General features: G+C 48.9%; 1 protein-coding gene across 9 annotated transcripts in view; it reads right to left on the bottom strand.

Annotated features, from left to right (window-relative positions):
* Nucleotides 1-991: 991 nt before the first annotated feature.
* Nucleotides 992-20002, bottom strand: part of CRACDL (CRACD like) — a 121667-nt gene continuing 102656 nt past the window's right edge. For 6 of the 9 annotated variants that reach the window (XM_027128872.1, XM_027128876.1, XM_027128871.1 and 3 more), the window contains 3 exons: nt 4006-4178; nt 2829-2973; nt 992-1804 (listed from right to left, as the gene is read on the bottom strand). In XM_027128872.1, coding sequence (XP_026984673.1) covers nt 1662-1804; nt 2829-2973; nt 4006-4178 — 461 coding nt within the window. In that variant the 3' untranslated portion in view covers nt 992-1661. Of the gene's footprint in view, nt 1805-2828; nt 2974-4005; nt 4179-16301; nt 19527-20002 lie in introns of those variants that run through there. The other 3 variants (XR_003437650.1, XM_027128870.1, XM_027128875.1) reach the window with 3 other exon arrangements.

Below are 20002 nucleotides of genomic sequence, written 5' to 3'. Positions count from 1 at the left end.
CCTTACCTGGTGCCAGAGAGAATGAAACCCAGTCCTGCAACACACAGAGAATATCAACCTCTATTTCAACAAAATGGAACCAAATACTTTTGATCTTACAGTGAAATCCACTGCCTCAAAACAGTTCATCTGAAATGTTCTGCTAATAGGAGAAATGATGGTGTTGAGTAATAATAGACAACATGTATTTTTTCCTAGTTAAAACTATGCACCTCTAAGCTTTTGGAGCAAGGCTGGATGGAGGGAGTTCTCGTTTAGAGCACATTCACCAGGGAATTTGGCGTTGATGTTCTCTAAGTGAATGCAGTTAATAGATCAATTTGGTTGGGGAAAAAACAACTATCCCAGGACTTTTTCCATACAGGTAGACCTGACCACGTTGTATAGTTCTAACAGCTAGAAAATACAATAAAAGGAGCAGAACTTAGGGTACATAAAATCAAATTATATATAACGTCTTACTGATTCTGATGGCCAAATGTCCCAGCTATACACATTCCCATGGAGATTAGCTTGTTCAAAGGAACAAATCGGAAAGGTTTTTAAAAATAGAGGTATTATATAATTGAGACATAATTCTGATATCCCAAATATATGCTCTTACTCTCCTGGCTTCTCCACATTCTCCACTCATGGATCATCCTGGTTAATGCACTGATAACCTAGTTTTCAACAGAAACATACAGGTTAGATTAATGAGATGTGAAAGAATGGCAACTTTAAAGGAAATTTTCTATTTTTAATATGTTGTACCAAATAGTTGTAAAGAGCAAAAAGCCTACAGTAGCTTCTGATTTTCAAAAACAAAGACCAAAATTTTACTGGGGAAAAAAAAGATCTCATACAACCCAAACCTCCAAATCAACCCAACTGAGATTTGACATGAGATCTATATTAAATGAAATTCCACACACTGCATTTAACTCAGTTGCTGGAGGACGTTCTCTCAACGTGAGTAGAAACAGCACGGAAATAACACGTGTCACGGAAGCAGGTTTGAAACCTTTTATTGAACAGGCAATGCATTGTGCAATAGTGAGGGACACAGATGCCAAGTGGAAAAGTTTAAAAATTAATTTTGGAAAGAGTCTGTGAATTGATGAACCCTGCTGTGTTCCTTCCACTCCTTCTTGGAGTAGCTGCCTTCAGGAAAACGGACCGTGTTATAGCTGCTCTTGGAAACGGCATCCCTGTTTTACCATGAATGTCATGCCTAACAGTAAACATGAAAGGAGAAGATGGGCTCCACAGGCAGGACAATGGCCAGAGACACAGCTGATCTCAGATGGAGGCGCAGACACACGTTCTCTCGGAAGGCCCTCCGAGTTCTCCATCCACGCTTCATTTGCAATTCCTTCCCTGCCCGAGCCTTCTTTACCCTGGGGATTCTGAAAGACTCACATTCATACCTGTGGGCACAGAACCTCGTTCCTGGCCCTTTTCAATGGTTTTCTTGTCTTCGGGCACCTCTGGCCCAGGCCCTTGGCGATGTGTCCGTCCAACTTGTCTGCCTGGTTTCTTCCTCTTCCCCGAGCTCGCTCTCCCGTAACCTGATGATAAAATCACTCAAGTTTCACAGTTTGTTTGCCTTGATTTAGCGGCAGTTTTAAAGAAAGTGACCCGTCAAGACAGTGGACATTCTTTACCAGCACACTGTTAACCTATTTTATAATTTGGGGCATGTCGCTCCAAGCTTGCGACTTCTTTCTGGCAAGTTCCATCCAGGATGGCTGGTCTGTGCTGGCATAGCTGGCCCTCTTCAGCTGATGCAATTCTTTCTCCATCATCACTGCCGACTGGGCTGCTGGAGAGAAGACGAAACAAACGGAAACGTGAGAAATGAGTTTGGATTTGCACTTAAGCCTCCTGCACGCCTTTAAACGACAGGTCCAAGGTCTTAACCGTGGTCTCAAACATAAAGCCCGTAAACTTGTAAAGAAGGTTTCAGCGTGGAATAACTTATGTGCTAAAAAGACTTCAGAGCAGGCTCGAACAGTTCCAGTGATGCAATGAGGTGAGAGGAACTTTCACAATAAAGCCGCCAGAACTCTGTGTGAATATTCTTAACACCGCTGAACTGTACACTTGAAAAAGGGTTAAGATGGGGAATTCTGTTATGTGTATTTTACCACAACGAAAACTAAATCTAAAAATACCGATACATGCCACAACAAAGATGAACCTAGAAACATTATGCTCGGTGAAAGAAGGCAGATACAAAAGAACACATACTTTATGATGCCATTTATAAGACATGTCCCAAAAGAGGCAAATAGAGAGACAGAAAATAGAGAGCTGGGGGGTGGGAACGGTGAATGACTGTAAATGGGCATGAGGTAGCTTTTTAGGGTGAGGGAAATGTTCTAAAATTGGACTGTGATGGTTGGACAACTCAGTAAATAGATACTCACTGAACTGTGTGCTTAAAATGGGTGAGTTTTTTGCCATGTAAATGATTATGTCAATAAAAGCTGTTTTAAAAAAATCAACGTGGCAAGTAATTCAGAAAAACAAAACAGAACAGAACATGGCAGGACCGGGCTTCCCTGGTGGCGCAGTGGTTGAGAGTCCGCCTGCCGATGCAGGGGACACGGGTTCGTGCCCCGGTCCGGGAAGATCCCACATGCCGCGGAGCGGCTGGGCCCATGAGCCATGGCCGCTGAGCCTGCGCGTCCAGAGCCTGTGCTCCGCAACGGGAGAGGCCACAACAGTGAGAGGCCCGTGTACCGCAGAAAACAAACAAACAAACGAACAAACAAAAAAACCATGGCAGGACCAAACCCGGAAATGCATTTCAAAGTGTTCAGTACTATTTTCGGGTTTCATACCCAAGTTCTGATGGGACAAGGAGATCCCTCTTTGCAGCCCCTCCTGGAGGTGGAGCTTTGTCCCCTGCCTCTGGTCCACAGTGGGCTTGGCAGGGGCCATCAGGAAAGACTTGCTGCGGACGAAGTCAGCTTGCTTCATGGACTCCTGTGAGGATATAAGAAAGACACACGCTGTCCTGTCACCTGAGATTCAGATGGGGACAAACCTAACCAAAGGCAATGAGCCACGGGGTTTTTCTGCCAACGTGAATCATGCTACCGGCACTTTCTCGGAGGAGCTCTGCTTTGGGTACTGGCTGCCATCTGGCCTCCAGGATGCTGGAGTCCACTCGTGCAGGCCTCCTGGGCACACACAGGCATCCTGGCTTCTGCCCTGTCCCCAGCCCTGGCCTCAACCCCAGACGTCAGGCAGCAGGTTCCATTGGAAAGGCAAAATGAACTGTGTTTGGAAATAGTTTTTGAGACTTTTATGACACTTGGTATGATCATGGATGCCGGGGTCACTGGTGAATATCTGTTTTATGAACTCCCTAAGCCTGCAGGAGGGTTTCCAAGCTGGGGTATGACTGTGGTTTTGGTTAAAGTGGAGAGAAGCAGGTTCTACTGCAGGCTCAGGCTCACCTCCCCGCATGGCTGAAATGTGCTTTGGGATTTACCATGGCAACTGGGGGAACACAAAAGCTGTGAGTTTCAGCCTGCTTCTAAGCGCAGTCGTTTGGGTTTGGTAACGCTGTTTTCAGTCCGGAGTGTAAAAGGGAGCCCCAGGTTCCAGCCCTGCAGTCCTAGGTGAGGAATAAGGACCCCAGCGGGTGGCCAGTGTAGCAGCAAAAGCAGAACTCGGTCATTATTGCAAAATGAGTCGAGATGGAGCTGTTGACATGGTCGCCTGGCATCCAACTGAGAAGTTATTTTAACCCCGGTCCATCTCTCCAGATGCTGAGCTATGTTGCCAAGGAGGCCGGGAGCACAGGGCTGTCTCCACTGCCTGAGTGATCCATGGCTTCTCTGACGCCTTAGCCGCCCAGCACATGCACAGGGCAGACAGCAGCAGTCATCACAGGCGACGGTCCCCGTAATGACCGTGCAGGACATGAGGCCATCGTGGGGTCCCGGGTCCCAGCCCCGCCAGGGGCTCTCCCCTGCATCCACAGGGACAGGGAATGTTTGCTCTAAGCACCTGGGTTCTCTCGGGTGCCTTGGCTGGCCTTCCTGTGTCAGACTTCAAGGTTCCGGCCCCAGGCTTGTCTTCCTGGCTGGATGGCTGCTCCGGGGCCCCTCGCCGCTTCTGTCGCCCGACGGTGATCCAGGGCGGCGCGGGCTGGCCGTCGGTCCCAGGCCCTGCTGCCTTCTCTGTGGGTAAAGACACAGGTTATGCAAAACAATCCTAGTCACCTTCAGCCCCCCTGTGGCTTCTCCCACCCAGAGAGCACGGCACAGGGGCTCTGGGAGACAGTAGCAGGAGAGGAGGTCTGGGAGCCTCTCTGGTGACACTAGTACTTTGTTTTCAGGGACTTTGTTTTCTCAGTTAAAGACAAATCAAAGAGATTCTGCTCCTCCAGTCTGAGCCACAGAGAATCAAATGCAACTGCTCCTATACACACATTTTAAAGTCACCTTCCTCCTATTGGATACCTTAGAGAATGAGATAAGAGTCAGTACATGATAAGGTCAGGTTTCTTTAATATAGGCCTGTCACGCTAGACCAGTACATACTACCCAATACCCGATTGACTTGGGACGTTCTTCTTCTCTTTTCTTTTAGAAATTATAAGCACAACCTTCTCTTGTGGAGACTGACACCAAAAGTAAGCCGTGGCTGTTTTCCTTGATGTTCGGGAGAGAAGAGAAATAAGGCCTTTAAAACCAAAACATTTCAAGGAAACGGAATGATTAACTAAGTGGCTTCTCACAGGTCTCTGGAAAGCACCCTGAATCCAAGGGTTCCCCACGAGCTGCCCTCTCTGAATACTTGCCAGCCAGCCCACAAAGCAAGTGGACGGTTACCTCCATCCTCACCCGGCTCCTTCCTGCTTCCCGTGTCCACAGGGCAGCCCCGCCAGCAGGTACAGGCCACACCCGGGTCACAGCCACACGCAAGGGAGGCCCGGGCGAGTCGGCGCCCTCATTCTTTGTGGCCTGACAGATGGCACCCCTTGTTCTGGCTTGTTTAGAATTTTACTCTATTTGGTTTGGCTTCCGCCTCCAGTTCAACATGGAAGCCCTCTTCTGCCAGTCCCCTGGTCACCAAGGAGGGGCGAGGGACAGAGCCACCGCCCTGCGAGCTTTGGCCTCCCGGCAGGTGGAGAGGAACCTTGGGCTTCACATGCACTGACCTGTCCTTGGCCCCTGCAAACCCTGCTCCATCTCCTCAACTTACCCCCTTGTCCCCGCCGGCCTCTCAGGCTCTCCCTGGCCTCTGACCACTTCCCCGTTGCTTTGCAAAACACTTGGGTCTCCCACAGCTCAGAACAACAACAACAACAAAACATCTCCAGGAGCCTCGCCACCCCCTTGGAGCCCCATTCTCGACTCTCCTCTGCCCTCAACTCCAATGGCTCCTGCCCGTGTCTCTTCAGCTCATCCTGGATCCTGACACAACGTGAGCGCTACGCTGTCCATCCGCCCAACCACTGGACCACAGATCAGAGGACTCTCCCGTCCTCCGCTACTTTACCCCTGAAGCTCGGATGTGGCCATATAACCCATCCTGGAGGCCTGTCCACCTTGGGCATCCCCTCTGCAGGTCCCTGCTGGACTCTTGCTCCTAAACCTGGAATTTCTCCTTGTTCCCAACCCTCAGCCTTTTTCTCTTCTTCCCCAAATGTTCTCTGTTCCACTCCTGACCTTCAACACTCAGGTCTGCTCAGATTGCTTCCAAATGTGTAATCCAGCCCTACCTCTATTCTTAGCCAGAGCCCAGCATTTCTACTCCCCCTCCGCCTTCCTTTCTTCCTCCCTCCCATTCATTCATTCACTCACTGTTTGCTATGGGCAGGATTGTGTTAAATGCTAAGGTGAAAGAATATAAAAAACCTGTTTCTTCAAAGAGCTCCAAGTCCAGTGGAGGAGACGAAGCAAAAACAAGTCACTCAGTGGAAACTGGAAAACGCTACACTTCACAACGTGCTGTGTAGACACAGGGTAACACCGGTGGGTAGGACCTGAGGATGCTGTCTGTGGTTGGGACCTGGAGAAGGAACCTTCTAGGCTGAGCAGAGGGGTAAGGAAAGGCCTCCCACGTGGAGCGGGCAGAAGACAGAACTGCCAGCACGCCGGCCCAGAGGGGCTGCAACGCAGGCTAGGCCAACTGAGGGGGCCTTCTTGGCCTTTTTCTTGTCTGTAACGGGGAGCCACAGGGCTTTAAACCCTGGGTTTACTCTGGAAGCTGCGTGAGGAGTAAGTCTGAGCAGGCGGACAGCGGGCTGGAGGCGGGGGGTGAGGAGGGAGGCTGTGGCCACGGTCCAGGACAGGCTGTGAATTGGATCAGGGCCCTGTGGTCCTTGCCCCCCATGTCCTCTGCCTGCCTTTTGTCTGTGGAAAACCTTTAGCCAAAGAATAAGTTTACTCCGAGAAGTGAGAAAATGCAGAAACAAAGGAAAACAGTCAAAGGGGACCAAATGTAATAGTTGAGTCAGTAAGCAAAGCCAAGGACCTATAGCTCCTCCTCAAGGGCTACAGATAATATTCTGAGCCATCTCCTGTGAGCTGTCTTATAGACACTGAAACCCTCACCAGGTGGAAGAAGTTCCATGACACAAGCTGCCACAATTCCAAGAACTGGCCTCAAAGACATGGAAACAAACCGACCCCAAAACTAAAGATTAACTGTACCTAAAACAATCAAGATGACGCTGGTCAGACCACTGATGACCAATTTCTCAATGACCGTCAGAGCTGCCTGTGCTATTTCTGCGTGTAGCCCCTGTGCTCTGTCTATAACAGCTCTTGCCCCCTGACTGTCAGTGGGGGGGAGTCAGCCTTTGGACAGGTGCCCCCTACCCCAGTTGCTGGCATCCAAAATAAAGCAAACTTTCCCTTCCACCAACCTGGCCTCTTTAATGGCTTTTGAGAGGAGAGCAGCCGGACCCCGCTTTCAGTTGCAGTTGGACACTGGCACCAGGATCACCCCCTCACGTCCACCAAGTCGGCACCCGGATGCCATCTCCTCTATGAAGCCTGTTTTGGTCACTGAGCTGGACATGCTCTCCCTCCTAATCCTCTGGAACTCTATTGAGACATTTGCCCCGACACATCTGCCAGATGACCGTCCACCCCACTGACATATGCTTTCCTTATTATTATTTTTTAAATTTGTTTTATTTATTTATTTATTTTTGGCTGCATTGGGTCTTCGTTGCTGCATGTGGGCTTTCTCTAGTTGTGGCGAGCGGGGGCTGCTCTTCGTTGTGGTGCACGGGCTCTAGGCGCACAGGCTTCAGTAGTTGTGGCTTGCAGTCTCAGTAGTTGTGGCTCACGGGCTTAGTTGCTCCGCAGCACATGGGATCTTCCCAAACCAGGGCTCGAACCCGTGTTCCCTGCATTGGCAGGCAGATTCTTAACCACTGCACCACCAGGAAAGCCCTGACATATGCTTCTGGTCATTAGAACTTATTTACTAAACAAACACATGCCAGAGACTACATACCAAGTGCTGTTCTAATATCAGCTTATCTACAATGTAATTTTACGTTTTATTTCTTATCCAGAGAACCCAGTGATTTGCCCGGCACACAGAAGGCAGGCTGGGTGGCTGCGTATTTTACAGAAAGTCTGCATTTCCCATCCCTCATTCCAGAGGGTCCTCACAATCTGTCTTTCTGGACTTTTCTTAAAGGGGCCCTTTCACTTCCTCTTAGATCTTTCCTTCATGCTCAGTGGCTGGTCGTGCCCTCTGCTCTCTTTTGGTCCCAGATGTCTGGCCACACAGTCCTCCCAGCAATACCCAGCACGTGCTGGCCTTTGCTGCACCACCGGGAGACTGGAGAGAGGGCTTCGACTAGGGGTTGAAACTCACTACTTCAGTCAACAAGATATTCTAATGCTTCAGTCCAGACTAAGTGCACTGGAGACAACATTTCCATCCTGGGCTTTACATCAGAAGCAAATGGTGGCTGGCTGTGCGAGGCCAAGGCAGCCCCGGCATCTCAGCGCTCCAGCTGGCTCCCCGGCCCCCGGGGGGCTCAGTGTCGGGCTCCTGGCACTGGTGTCACTCTGACCATGACGGCACTGACACGGCTCTGATGAATTCGTACGCCATGCAGTTGGATGACCCATTTGAGCCAAAAAGAGTATTTTACAACGCACTGGAGCAAGTTGTATGGAGCAGGGCATAGGCAGCGTTCCTACAGATAGTGGGGAGAGGAGGCTGGGGACCCCGAGGGTGGGACTCGAACAGGGATCTACACCCCCTGTGACAGCCAGGACACAGCTGGGACTCGTCAAGAACACCGTCTCCTCGTGGAAACAACCTACGTGTCCATCGACAGATGAACGGATAAAGAAGGTGTGGTGTATATACACAACAGAATATTACTCAGCCATAAAAAAGAATGAAATAATGCCATTTGCAGTGACATGGACGGACCTAGAGGTTATCATACTAAGTGAAGTAAGTCAGAAAGAGAAAGACAAATAAATATGATATTACTTATACGTGGAATCTAAAATATGACACAAATGAACTTATCAACAAAACAGAAACAGACTCACAGACATAGAGAACAGACTTGTGGTTGCCAAGGGGTGGTGGAGGGATGGAGTGGGAGATTGGGGTTAACAGATGCAAACTATTATATATAGAATGGATAAACAACAAAATCCTACTGTATAGCAAAGGGGACTACATTCAAAATCCTGTGATAAACCATAATGGAAAAGAATATTAAAAAGAATGTATATAAATGTATAACTGAATCACTCTGTTGTACAGTAGAAATTAACACAACATTGTAAATCAACTATACTTGAAAAAATAACTTAAAAACAAAAAGAACGCCGTCTTCTGAGTGAGAGGCAATGAGCTGTACAATGTAAACCACCACCGTTTCTTGCCCGCTGGCTAAGAAAATAAAGCAGATACTCCGCCCTAAGCTAACATACAGTAGGACGGCAGGCTTCTTACTCCTCATAAACATTTGGTAGATGCTGCCGCTTCTGGAGCAGCAATTTTAAAGAACCTTCTTCCTTTCAGAAAATATCTTTCTTGTTCATGAAAATACACATGCACAATGTACAAATTCAGAAAGCAGAAGTAGAAAGGAGGAGAAAAAAGTTCTTCATAAATCAACACAGCCCAAGAGAGCTGTGTTAACACCCTGGCACACAGCTTCAAGTCTCTTTTGTTACGTTGTCATCTTAAAAATGCATCTCCACGGCTCATTCCCAGCTCTTCACAATATCCTCTGCGGACGGAGAGGCCCGAGTTTGCTAAGATTTCTGCTCTGACGTGCAAGCATCGCCAGCATTCGTGACAACGAGCTGAGGCCAGAGCCGTCCCCTGTTTCTGTCTCCCCTCCAGCCCCTCTGCCATCACCCTGGTTTACACGGAGGTGACCGTGTGCCCGGAGAGACACTAAGGGGACTGCTGGGGGTGGGAAGGGGACCCCGGGCACACATGGGCCTCACCCACACTGCGGGCTCCCTGTATGAAAGTTGAAGGTTTTTTTAAGAGTATTTATGGATCTACTGTCAGTCTCACCTTACACGGACAGCTCCTGATCTACACAAGCTGGCAAAGCCTGCTGTCGCTCTGTATCGGTTCTGGCTGTGAGCCAGGCCGTGCGGTGCTACCAGAGAACTTGGGCTTTTAACGCTCACGTGAGCATGTGTAAAGCCGTGCCGAGCATTTTAAGAATGAGGAAGGGTTTCTGGCAGAGAGAGCCCCCATTTTTAATAATGGCGACGCGGCTGTGTCCCCGCTCCACCTCCGAAGGAAACTTACCATTCCTTCCTCTGTTCATCCAACACACACAGTCAGCCCTCGTCCAGGAATTCTGTATTTGACAATTCGCCTACTCGCTAAAACGTATTTATAACCCCCAAAATCAAATGACCCTTCATGGTCATCTGCAGATGTGCACAGAGCGATGAAAACTTTGAGTCCTGGGATGAACACGTTCCCAGCGGATGTGGAACAAGGGGATGCTTCTTTCATGTTTCTGCTCTCAGGCTGTAAACAAGGGTCCTTTCACAGTGTACTTAGGGCCACATCTTTTGCACTTTTGTGTTTTTTCTTGGTGATTTTACTGTCTGACAGAGCCCCCCTATCTACTGAAGTGCCGTCTGGGGCCCCTAAGCACAAGAAGGCAGTGCTGCGTGTTATGGAGAAGACACGCGTGTCACACGAGCGTCGCTCGGGTGTGAGTTATACTGTTGTTGGCTGGGAGTTGGATGCTCGTGAATCAACAATACACATCAAATAAGCTGTCTGTAAACAGAAACACACATAAAACAAGGTTATGTATCCATCACTTGAGAAAAATGTTGTGATTGCGCGCTCACAGGAACCTGACCCTTTATTCCCCCTGGACCGATGGTTCACGACTCGCTAATTCAGTGTTTGCGGCGACTTTATAGAACACAGCTACCGTGAACAACGAGAATCAACTGTACTGGGTGAGCACAGGCCCCGTGGGAGATGCTGAGTCTACGGAGAGGAAGGATGTCTCTAACCCAGTGCACCCCTCCAGCGCAGGCACGCGGGCTCTCCTACCAGAGCGACCAGGGATAGAGGGGTCCTTCCACTGCTGACACGGGGCCACCGTCCGGGAATGAGTTCTAGAGCCCACTGGAAGGGGCACCGAGGGGCCTCCGGGCACTGGTCTCATTCTGTTTCTTGGTCTGGAGTGTGTTCCGTGTCTGGAAATTCATTGAGCAGCACGTGCCCGTCTCTGCGTGTATATCATTCTCCAATCAAAAGTAAAAAACCAGAACAAAAACACAAAAGCTACTCTAGGAGAATCACAACTCAGGCGGTGCTTGGACAGTGACCTGGAGAGGGATCCAGCTCCCCTCCCATCCGCTTCACTTCCCTGCGGGCCTCCACGCACCTGGAGTTCCGGGACCACCTGCTTTTTCGACTGCTGCCCTGCACCCCCCTACTGTTGCTTTTCCATTCTCCAATGGCTTACCCTGAATCCCTCTTCCTGCTTCCATTTCCTCTCCTAAATAAGACCACAGATCAGCAAGGGCAGAGAACCTGCCTCTCTAAACTCAGTGGCCAAATGCAGCTCTCAGGGAGGAGAGCCACTGCATCTGAGAGTCTCTTTCTCGGCCACCAGGGCAAACCGGTCCTTACCCCTTTCCCTCTTTCTAAGTCAGGAGGCACTGCTGGGATCTCGTCACCCCAGCTCCCCTGAAACCTACCTTCCCTTGACCTACTCATTGACCTGATATGCATGTGCAGGGCCGGGCATCTGATCACGGGCAGACATGTGTACTGGGGGTGGGGCCCAAGGGTCAGACACTTGGCCAAGCTCTTTGCTTGAGTTCAGGGGCTAAGCCTGGGCCTCAGCATGTGAAGGCTGGCAGACCTTGTCCCAGTGTCCAGCCTGAACCCCACACCTCACGGTGGCGACCAGGAAGCCAGCGGCAGGCTCCAAGGGTGCAGAGCTGTGATGGAGGAGCTTAGATTGAAAGTCCATTTGCTCACGCACCACTGTGTATGCAATTAAGACCGTCTCCAAGCAGAAGGCAACGACCAAAGTCCTTCTCTGAGTACAGAGACAGCTGGTCTCCATTACCCGCCAGGTGATATAACTGGGACCTTATAAGCATATGAGGATGGAAAGGCACTGTAATTCGAAAATAATTTTGAGCTCAGCAAAGGAGGAAGAGTAGTGAAACTATTATATTACACGGCATCCTCCTACAATTCAGAATGTAAACAGTCACCCCACCTTGGATTCCTGGTGGCTCTCCAGGAACAGCTGGGATTCTGTCTCGAGTGGCCACCGGGTGGCCAATCAGTGGAGGGACGGCTCTTGTCCACGGAGCTTGGATCTGCCCTCCTCTATTACACCTCCCCCTCCCAACCCCAGACAGGTAGGGACCTTTCCCTGATTCATCACTCAAGAAACGTTAACAGCTAAGGGTTACTAGGTCTCGGTTTTCAGAGCAGTATCACCCTCACAACTCGCCTTGCAACGTAGAATACTTTCAATCCCCATTTCAGCGATGGAAACACAGAGTCTCACTGTGTAGAGGACTTGCTCAGGGTGACATGGCCAGTGTGTCACCAAGGGGGCACTGGACACAGGCCTCTGGATCCCGAACCTTCATTCACTACATCGCACACCGTATCATATTAAGGGGAATGACCCCACAACCTTCCCACATGTCATGCCTTCCCATCATTGCTTATCATGGAGTAACAAGCAACTGTTACTCACCCCTGGCACTAATGAGGCTTGGGGCTGGATAATTCTCTGCTGGGGGGCACTGGGGGCCTGTCCTGTGCATCGTAGGACGTTTAGCCTCCTACTAGATGCTGGTGGTATCTCCCTTCCTCGCACTGTAGTTGCGACATTCGACCACGTCTCCAGATACTGCCACGTGTCCTCCGGAGCACACAGCCACCCCCCGTTGATATCCCCCCAACAGAGCATTATAGTGAAGACACTGGCCGCAAAGATGGTCTATACGGCCCCAAATGCCACTTCCCCCCAGCCCCCCGGGTCACATGCCAGGTGCCTCTGGGCAAGTCTTTTGACCTAAGTTTCACCGCGGTCACTTCAGAACACGGCGTCACCTCTGGGCTGAGTCAGGGTTGTCTCCTGCCTCCTCGAATGCAGGGCATCTGAGCTGGGCGTGGGGGGCGGGTCCTTCCCCAGGGGCTGGGGGTCTGGGAAGGAGGGGGTGGGGGATAGGCAGAGCTCTCCTGTGACCGGCGCCTGCCACTGTCCAGGTGGGCTGTGTCCTGGGTGAGTCTGGCAGAGTCCCAAACTGACTCAGAGATTCCCACCCACCACCCACCCTCCCCGGCTAGCTCAGCTCCCCTCCACCCACACCGGCTCCTGTCCCCAGAGTCCCTGCGCCCTGTCCCTGTCCCGTGGGAGGCCCTCTCGGGATGAGGGAGGCTCCCCTGGTGCCACCCTGTTGAGCTGAGGACTCACAGAACTGCAGCTGTGACCCCTGCAAACGCTCTCTCTTCCTCTCCCCTCTTAGGACCCCTGTGTACACTCAGGGCGGCGGTGGTGGTCCGTGGTTCCCACAGTATTCTGCACACGTTCTCTCTGGGGTCTCACGTCTACGGAGCCGTGCCTGCAGCAGAACCGGGACAGGAGAGTCCACGCCCGCTCGCTGGTCTCCGCCGCCCAGAGGAGGTTTCGGTACCTCCTTAGGGAAGTATGACTTGTACCATGTGAGACTGTATCACAGTTGGCAGTGAAAATGCTCTTGCTGCCCCGTGAGTTACTACTAACCTCATTTTACAAAGGAGGAAGTTAAGACACAGAGGTTGAGAAACTCATTGGCTCCGAATCCCACAGCCCCTGAGGGGTGCACCTCAGAGTCAAGCCTCCAAACCCAGGCTCTTCAATCTCCCCACCCAGCACCTGCCTGGCTTGCTTCCCAGCCTTGTCCCAGCACCTGGTCACACACGCGCGCGCGCACACACACACACACACACACACACACACACACACACGGCTGAGGGCCACCCACTGCAGGCCAGGAGCCCCGCCCCTCCCCCAGGCACAGACACTGCAGAGGATCAAAGCCCCTGATGTTCTCAGGGACCAGGTGGCAAGGGTGGGGCTGGAGATATCAGAGGGAGGGAAGGAGTGGGAGATGGACTTGGGAAGGCAGAAATGTTGATTTTGGCCAGAATCTAAGAAGCCTTAAATGCCTCACGCAGGACTTTGAATTTTATTCTAAATATAATGGGAAGGCATCGGGACGTTTTAAAGAGGAAAGCTCCGCTGTTAGACCCATGACTTGGGAAGAGAGGGTGAGGAGAGAGTTGCGGGAGGAGGTGCTGCAGGTGTCAGGTTAAAGGTTGCTGAGGGCTGGCCTGGGTGCAGGTGGATAAAGACATGTCACATTAGGATGACCAGGACTTGCTGACCAAGGTGTAAAACATGACTGACATTCTTCATCCATCAGACTGAAAAAGAAAGAAATTAAAAATAGACTGATAATGCCTAGTGCTGATGAGGGGGTGGAGAAATAGTCTCTGCTCTGCTCTTAGAAGTGTAAACTGGTACAACCTTTACGGAGGGTCATTTGAAGTTGTGTATTAAATTAAAACTTCACAAGCTCTGTGAGCCAGAAAACCCACTTTTAAGAATCTAGCCTAGATATGGAATTCCCTGGCCGTCCAGTGGTTGGGACTCCACACTTTCACTGCCAAGAGCCAGGGTGCAATCCCTGGTCGGGGAACTAAGATCCCTAAGCCGCAGAGCGCAGTCAAAAAAGAAAAAAAAGAAGACGACAAAAAAGCATCTGGCCTGGAGAAACAACTGCGTGAACACACACAGCTAAAACGAACAAGGAGGGTGACTGCACCACTGTTAGCAAAGGGGAAAAACCTCAAAACAGTTGGAACTCCCTTCAGTAGGGGAATGGCTAAATAAAATATGGTACATGCACTCTGTAGCCCTTAAAAAGAATGAGGACAAGTGGCTCATTCTGATCAGAAAAGATGCCCAGTCTTTATTGTGGACTGAAAATATCTAATTGCAAGCCAACATGCGTTTTTGTGATTTTTAAGAAAGGATTGCTGTGCCTATATATCAACATTGATGTACCTACGACTGCAATGGCCATGGGAAAAGAGCTGGGATGAATCTGTTAGTGTGGTTCCGTGTGTGTGTGTGTGTGTGTGTGTGTGTGCGCGCGCGTGTGTGTGTGTGTGTGTGTGTGTGAGATTAGAGAGGTTCAGAGGTGGGTGAAAAGGAGGCTACTACCTATTTTTTGTGCCATTTAAAAGATTATTTTAAAATTTACATGTAGTGAAATGCATCTTTTCTGTCGTACAGTTCTATGAGTTTGAACACATGCTTAGACTCTTCTAACAACCATCAAAAACGGGCTGCAGAACAATGTCAACACCCCACAAAATTCCCTGGTACTACCCCTTTGTAGTCAGACCCACCTCTACTCCCAAACCCTGACACCTGCTGATCTGCTCTGTCTCTGTATTGTTGCCTCTTTCAGGCATCATATAAATGGAATAATACACTTGATAATCTTTTGAGACTGGCTACTTTCACTTAGCATATGCATTTAAGATTCATCCGTTATCGTGTGTGTCAACAGTTCATTCCTTTTCACTGCTGACTCATATTCCATTGTGTGGGTTGTTTATCCACTGGCCAGTTGAGGGATATTGGGGTCGTGTCTAGTTTTTGGTGATTATGAATAACGCTGCTATAAACATTTGTGTTCAGGCTTTTGGTTAACCTAAGTTTTCCTTTATCTAGGATAAATACCTAGAAGTGGGATTGGTGGGCTATAAGGTAAGTGTACTTTTAATTTTGTAAGAAGCTGCCAATTTCCAAAGTGACTGTACCAGGGACTTCCCTGGTGGTCCAGTGGCTGAGACTCCACGCTCCCCATGCAGGGGCCCCGGGTTTGATCCCCGGTCAGGGAACTAGATCCCACATGCATGCCGCAACTAAGAGTCCACATGCCCCAACTCAGGAGCCTGCTGGCCGCAATAAGACCTGGCACAGCCAAATAAATAAATAAATAATAATAAAAACAAAAACAAAGTGACTGTACTGTTGTGCATTTCCACTAGCAATGAGTGAGAATTCCAGTTGTCCTGCAACCCCCTGGGCACATGGTATTATCAGCATTTTTAATTTCAGCCATTCTAACATGGCTAAAATGAGATACTAATGTGATAGTATCTCATTATGGGTTTTTATTGGTGTTTCTCTAAGGGTTAATGATGATGAATATCTTTCATGTGCTTATCTGCCATCTGTATATTCTCTCTGGTGAAATAACTATTCATATCTTTTGCCCATTTTCTAATGTATATTTTGGTTTTGTACTGTTGAGTTTTGAGAATACTTTATATATTTTAGATACCAGTCCTTCACTGGATATATGGTTTGCAGATATTTTCTCCTAACGCATAGCTTGTCTTTTCATCCTCTTAATGGGGTCTTTGGCAGAGCAAAAGTTTTAAATTCTTAAGTCCAATTCATCAATTTTTCCTTTCACGGATTATGCTTTGATGTCAAGTCTAAGAACTCTTTGCCTAGTCCTATGCTCCAAAAATTTTTTTCCTAAGTTCCTACAAGTTTTATAGTTTCATTTTACCTTTTAAAAAAATATATTTATTTATTTGGGTGCACCAGGTCTTAGCTGCAGCATGTGGGATCTAGTTCCCTGACCAGGGATTGAACCCGGGCCCCCTGCATTGGAAGCACAGAGTCTTAGCCACTGGACCACCAGGAAAGTCCCCTCATTTTACTTGTAAGTCAGTGAATCCTTTGAGTTAACTTCTGTATATGATGTGAGACTTTGGTCAAAGTTCACGTTTTTGCATATGGATGTTCACATGCTCCACAACCATTTGTTGAAAAGGTGAAGTAAAACCAAACGATATGGCCACATTTTTTACAAGGGTGCAAAAGTAATTTGCCTGAGCTCCGTGGATCTGTAAATTTGTTTTTCCAAAATGTAGGAAGTTTTCAGTCATTATCTCTTCAGGTATTTTTCTCTCTTCAAATCTATTTCTCCTCTTCTCTTGGACTCCCATGACATGAATGTAAGACTTTTTAATATTGTTGCTCCGGCCCCCAAGGCTTTTTTAAAAATCTTTTTTTCTCTTTGTGTTCAGGATGTTTTCTATCGATCTATCTTTAAGTTCATTGACCCTTTCTTCTATCATCTCCATTCTCCTAGTGAACTCTTCCAGTGAATTTTTAATTTCTGTTATATTTTCCTGTTCTAAAATTTCTCTTTGGCTTTTAAAAATAGCTTCTGTTTGTTTACAGAGAATCTTCCCATTTGTTTCAAGAGTGCTCACCCTTACATGTTGGAACCGTGGTATAACAGTTGCTTTAACATCTTTTTCTAATAATTCCAACCTTTGGATCATCTCAGGGTTGATGCTTGTTGATTGCCTCTTTCTTTGAGAATTCTTTTGGTTTTCATGGTACTCTGTAGGTTGAATAATTTTGGTTTGTATCCGAGACATTTTGAGTATTATGTTGAGACTTGGTCCTGTTAAAATTCTCAAAGGTTCTTCTGTGCTGATCTGCAGGTGCATCTCAGGGCCAAGCCCAGGATTTCATACCTGTATGTGAAGGACCCTTCTCAGGTGTTTCCCTTCTGTGGTTTTTCACACCCCAAGATTCTCTGGCTAGAAAGCTGGGATTCAGCCTCTGCGTTGCTCTGCACTCTTATGACCGGGACCACCTGAGGGGCAGAGTGGCAAGGGAAGGGAACCTGCAGGACCACCAGCACAACTGTTGAGGGGGTGTGGCTTCACTACGGGCTCTGCTATGGGGGTGTCCTAGTCGAGGAGAGTGATCGCACTGGGAGGCAAGTGAGGATGAGCGGATGTACACGGTCTGAGGAGCACAGGAAAGGTGGGGAAATGGAGGCCCAGGGTGTGGACCACACTTGCCAGGAAGGGACCATGAGGGTATGGATAAGGCTAAAAAGAAGGGCAGGTGTGAACAAAGTTGCTTTTCTTTAAGAATAAAAGACCTGTATATATATATATATATAAATAAAAAAAAAAAACCAACACAAAATCCCACCAAACTCCTTGTATTCTACTCAAATGAACTTGAATACACTGAAATAACTTTGTCGTTAGAGACGGTGACAGTCTTTTCGAGCTCATTTCCTCCAGAAAACCTCCCTGCCATCCAAAGAAAGATGGGCATCTACCTACAGTCGCCGCCACCTGCCTCCCCGGGCCCCTAAGCTCCCGGACAGCAGGGCTGGCGTTCTCTTCCTGACCACCTTTTAGGGCCAGCACAGTGCAGTGTGCATGGCAGGAGTACGTGAATGTTTGTTGGAAGAACGAATATGCATGAACGAGTGAGGACTGGCTCCAGGACCTGGTGTGCCACTGTCACCAGCCCGGTCTGGAGGGAACAAGCATGGACTAGAGGCAGGGGCTGGTGATCAAATGAGGCCCCTGGTGAGAACAGTGCTTTGTCTAGCTACTCTCCAAAATATCCAACAAGTGTCTACCACTACGTAGAAAATAAAACACACACACACACACACACACACACACACACACACACACACACACGAGACTAGAAGGAAGGTCAACAGGGATAACATCCAGAGAGTGGACCTACGGACGACTACTTTTTTCTATACGTTTTGTGTATTTCACCATTTTTCCTGCTCCAATTCTAATCCTGAGCGCAGGAAGCTGCTTCCAGACTGCTGATTTAGACTCTGGGACGGATTGGCCCAACAGGAGGATGGGGACTGTCTGCACACGTGAACAGGGCTGATAACCCAGGGCCATTCACCTCCTATGGCAAGTGCGCAGACTGACTGGTCTCCTTTGCATCAACGAGCACAAACATACTGGGCTCACAGCGACCACCCCAAGGTGCCCTGTGAGGCTCAGCCCGGTCAGCAAGCTGGGCTCCTCTGTTGATTGCCAACAACCATCTTATCCTCCCCGAATCCCACACCCCCGGGGTTTCTCCGTCTTCAGGGAAGGAAGACAGGGTGTAGGGGACAGGTGGGGGAAGAAGCAGGAGTGCTGGGACAAACTAGATGGAGTCCCGGAGATGGAACTGTGCCCATCTGGGACACCTCCATAACCCAACTGTATGGTGCGCACCCCTGGAAGGGGGGCAGGGGAGATGGCAGCCCATCTGGGAGCTCTGGGTAAAAGCGCCTGCCACCACAAGATAATAAACAGCAGTAATTAGGCCTTCCTGGAAAACTGGGTAATACTGTTATTACAACGTTTTATTATCTGTATGTTTTATACGAATTTAATTGCCTTCAGCTGCTATAATTTGGGAGCCATGAGGGCGAGAGCAGAAATAATAACGAATTGAACCACAAGCAGACCCAGGGTCTGGGGAAGGGGTGGAGGCTGCTTCACTGATGGGCTCTGGGAGCCTGGGGCTCTGAGATTCTGATCTGGCCTGCAGGAGACAGCCCCCAGACCCCACGGTCCCAGGGGGCACCAGACAGCAGCCCTCAAATACCATCCACCCTGGGAGGGTCGGTTTCCCAAGAGAATGTAAGAATTATCTCCTCTCTTTGCATCGAAATGAAAATCACTACCCTTGCCCCCTAAAGCAACCTAGATTCTTCCACTCCAGAATTCATCTGAGTCAGTTACTTCTGTGGCTTAGGGAGTGCTAAGTCGGACAACACAACTCTCTTCTATTTAAGCAAAGCCATTAATAAATATTATATTGTACTTTACAAAACAAAAGGAAAAACAGAAGCTCTCTAACTACAGACCATTCCAGCCAGTTGACAGTGAACAAAGCCTGACTCTCACAGCTTAAGCTGAGGAAGTTATAAATTATCAACGTGTCGAGCTTCGCCCTCTGAAGCTTCTTTTCCAGATCTGACCGTGAAGCTGAGTATCCTGTCTTTAAGTTCTGTTCATTCAGCAAGAGAGACATCTTCAATTCTAGCCCACGAAGGCGGATGGTGCTGACGTCAGGGTTTTATCTGCACCCTCCTCCGCCCTGGCTATTTCAATGGCGTTTTGAATCACTCTGTAACAGCTTCAATAACCTGGAAATTTGCAGAGTGGATAATCAGCTACAGCTTGAACCTCCCCCAAAGTTCCCTCACTGATGACCCTAATGTAGCGGCAGCAGCAACAGCAAATCGCAGCGGAGCCAAGGGGCCTGGATCAGGAAGGCTGCATGTGTAGGCTCTTCTGGGGGCGTTTTCCCGAAACTTCTCCCTGGAATCGCCTGCATCTTTGGGTATCGCCTTAAGAATTTAGAGCCCTTTATACACTGCACTTTTACTAACTTCCTAGGAAGAAGACACAAAAGACTAGAACGTCTTTAAACCTGTCTTCGTGTGTGTGCTTCGTCCTCCTTTCAGGGTGTGGGGTCCCTGAGAGAACTGGGTTCTACTTCCTCTCTGTTCCACAATGCAGTGATGAAACAGAGTCCTGAACTTAGAGCAGCCACTTAAAATATCCTGAAAGTTGTGTTGTTTTATAAAATCTGCCATGGAAAATTTCTCCTTAGTGCTCC

This window comes from Aethalodelphis obliquidens, unplaced genomic scaffold, assembly GCF_003676395.1.
Source record: "Aethalodelphis obliquidens isolate GAN/ISIS:26980383/991018 unplaced genomic scaffold, ASM367639v1 scaffold35, whole genome shotgun sequence".
In the NCBI taxonomy this organism is placed as follows: Eukaryota; Metazoa; Chordata; class Mammalia; order Artiodactyla; family Delphinidae; genus Aethalodelphis; species Aethalodelphis obliquidens.
Note: the sequence above shows the minus strand (reverse complement) of the source record. Positions and strands in the feature narration are given on the sequence as shown.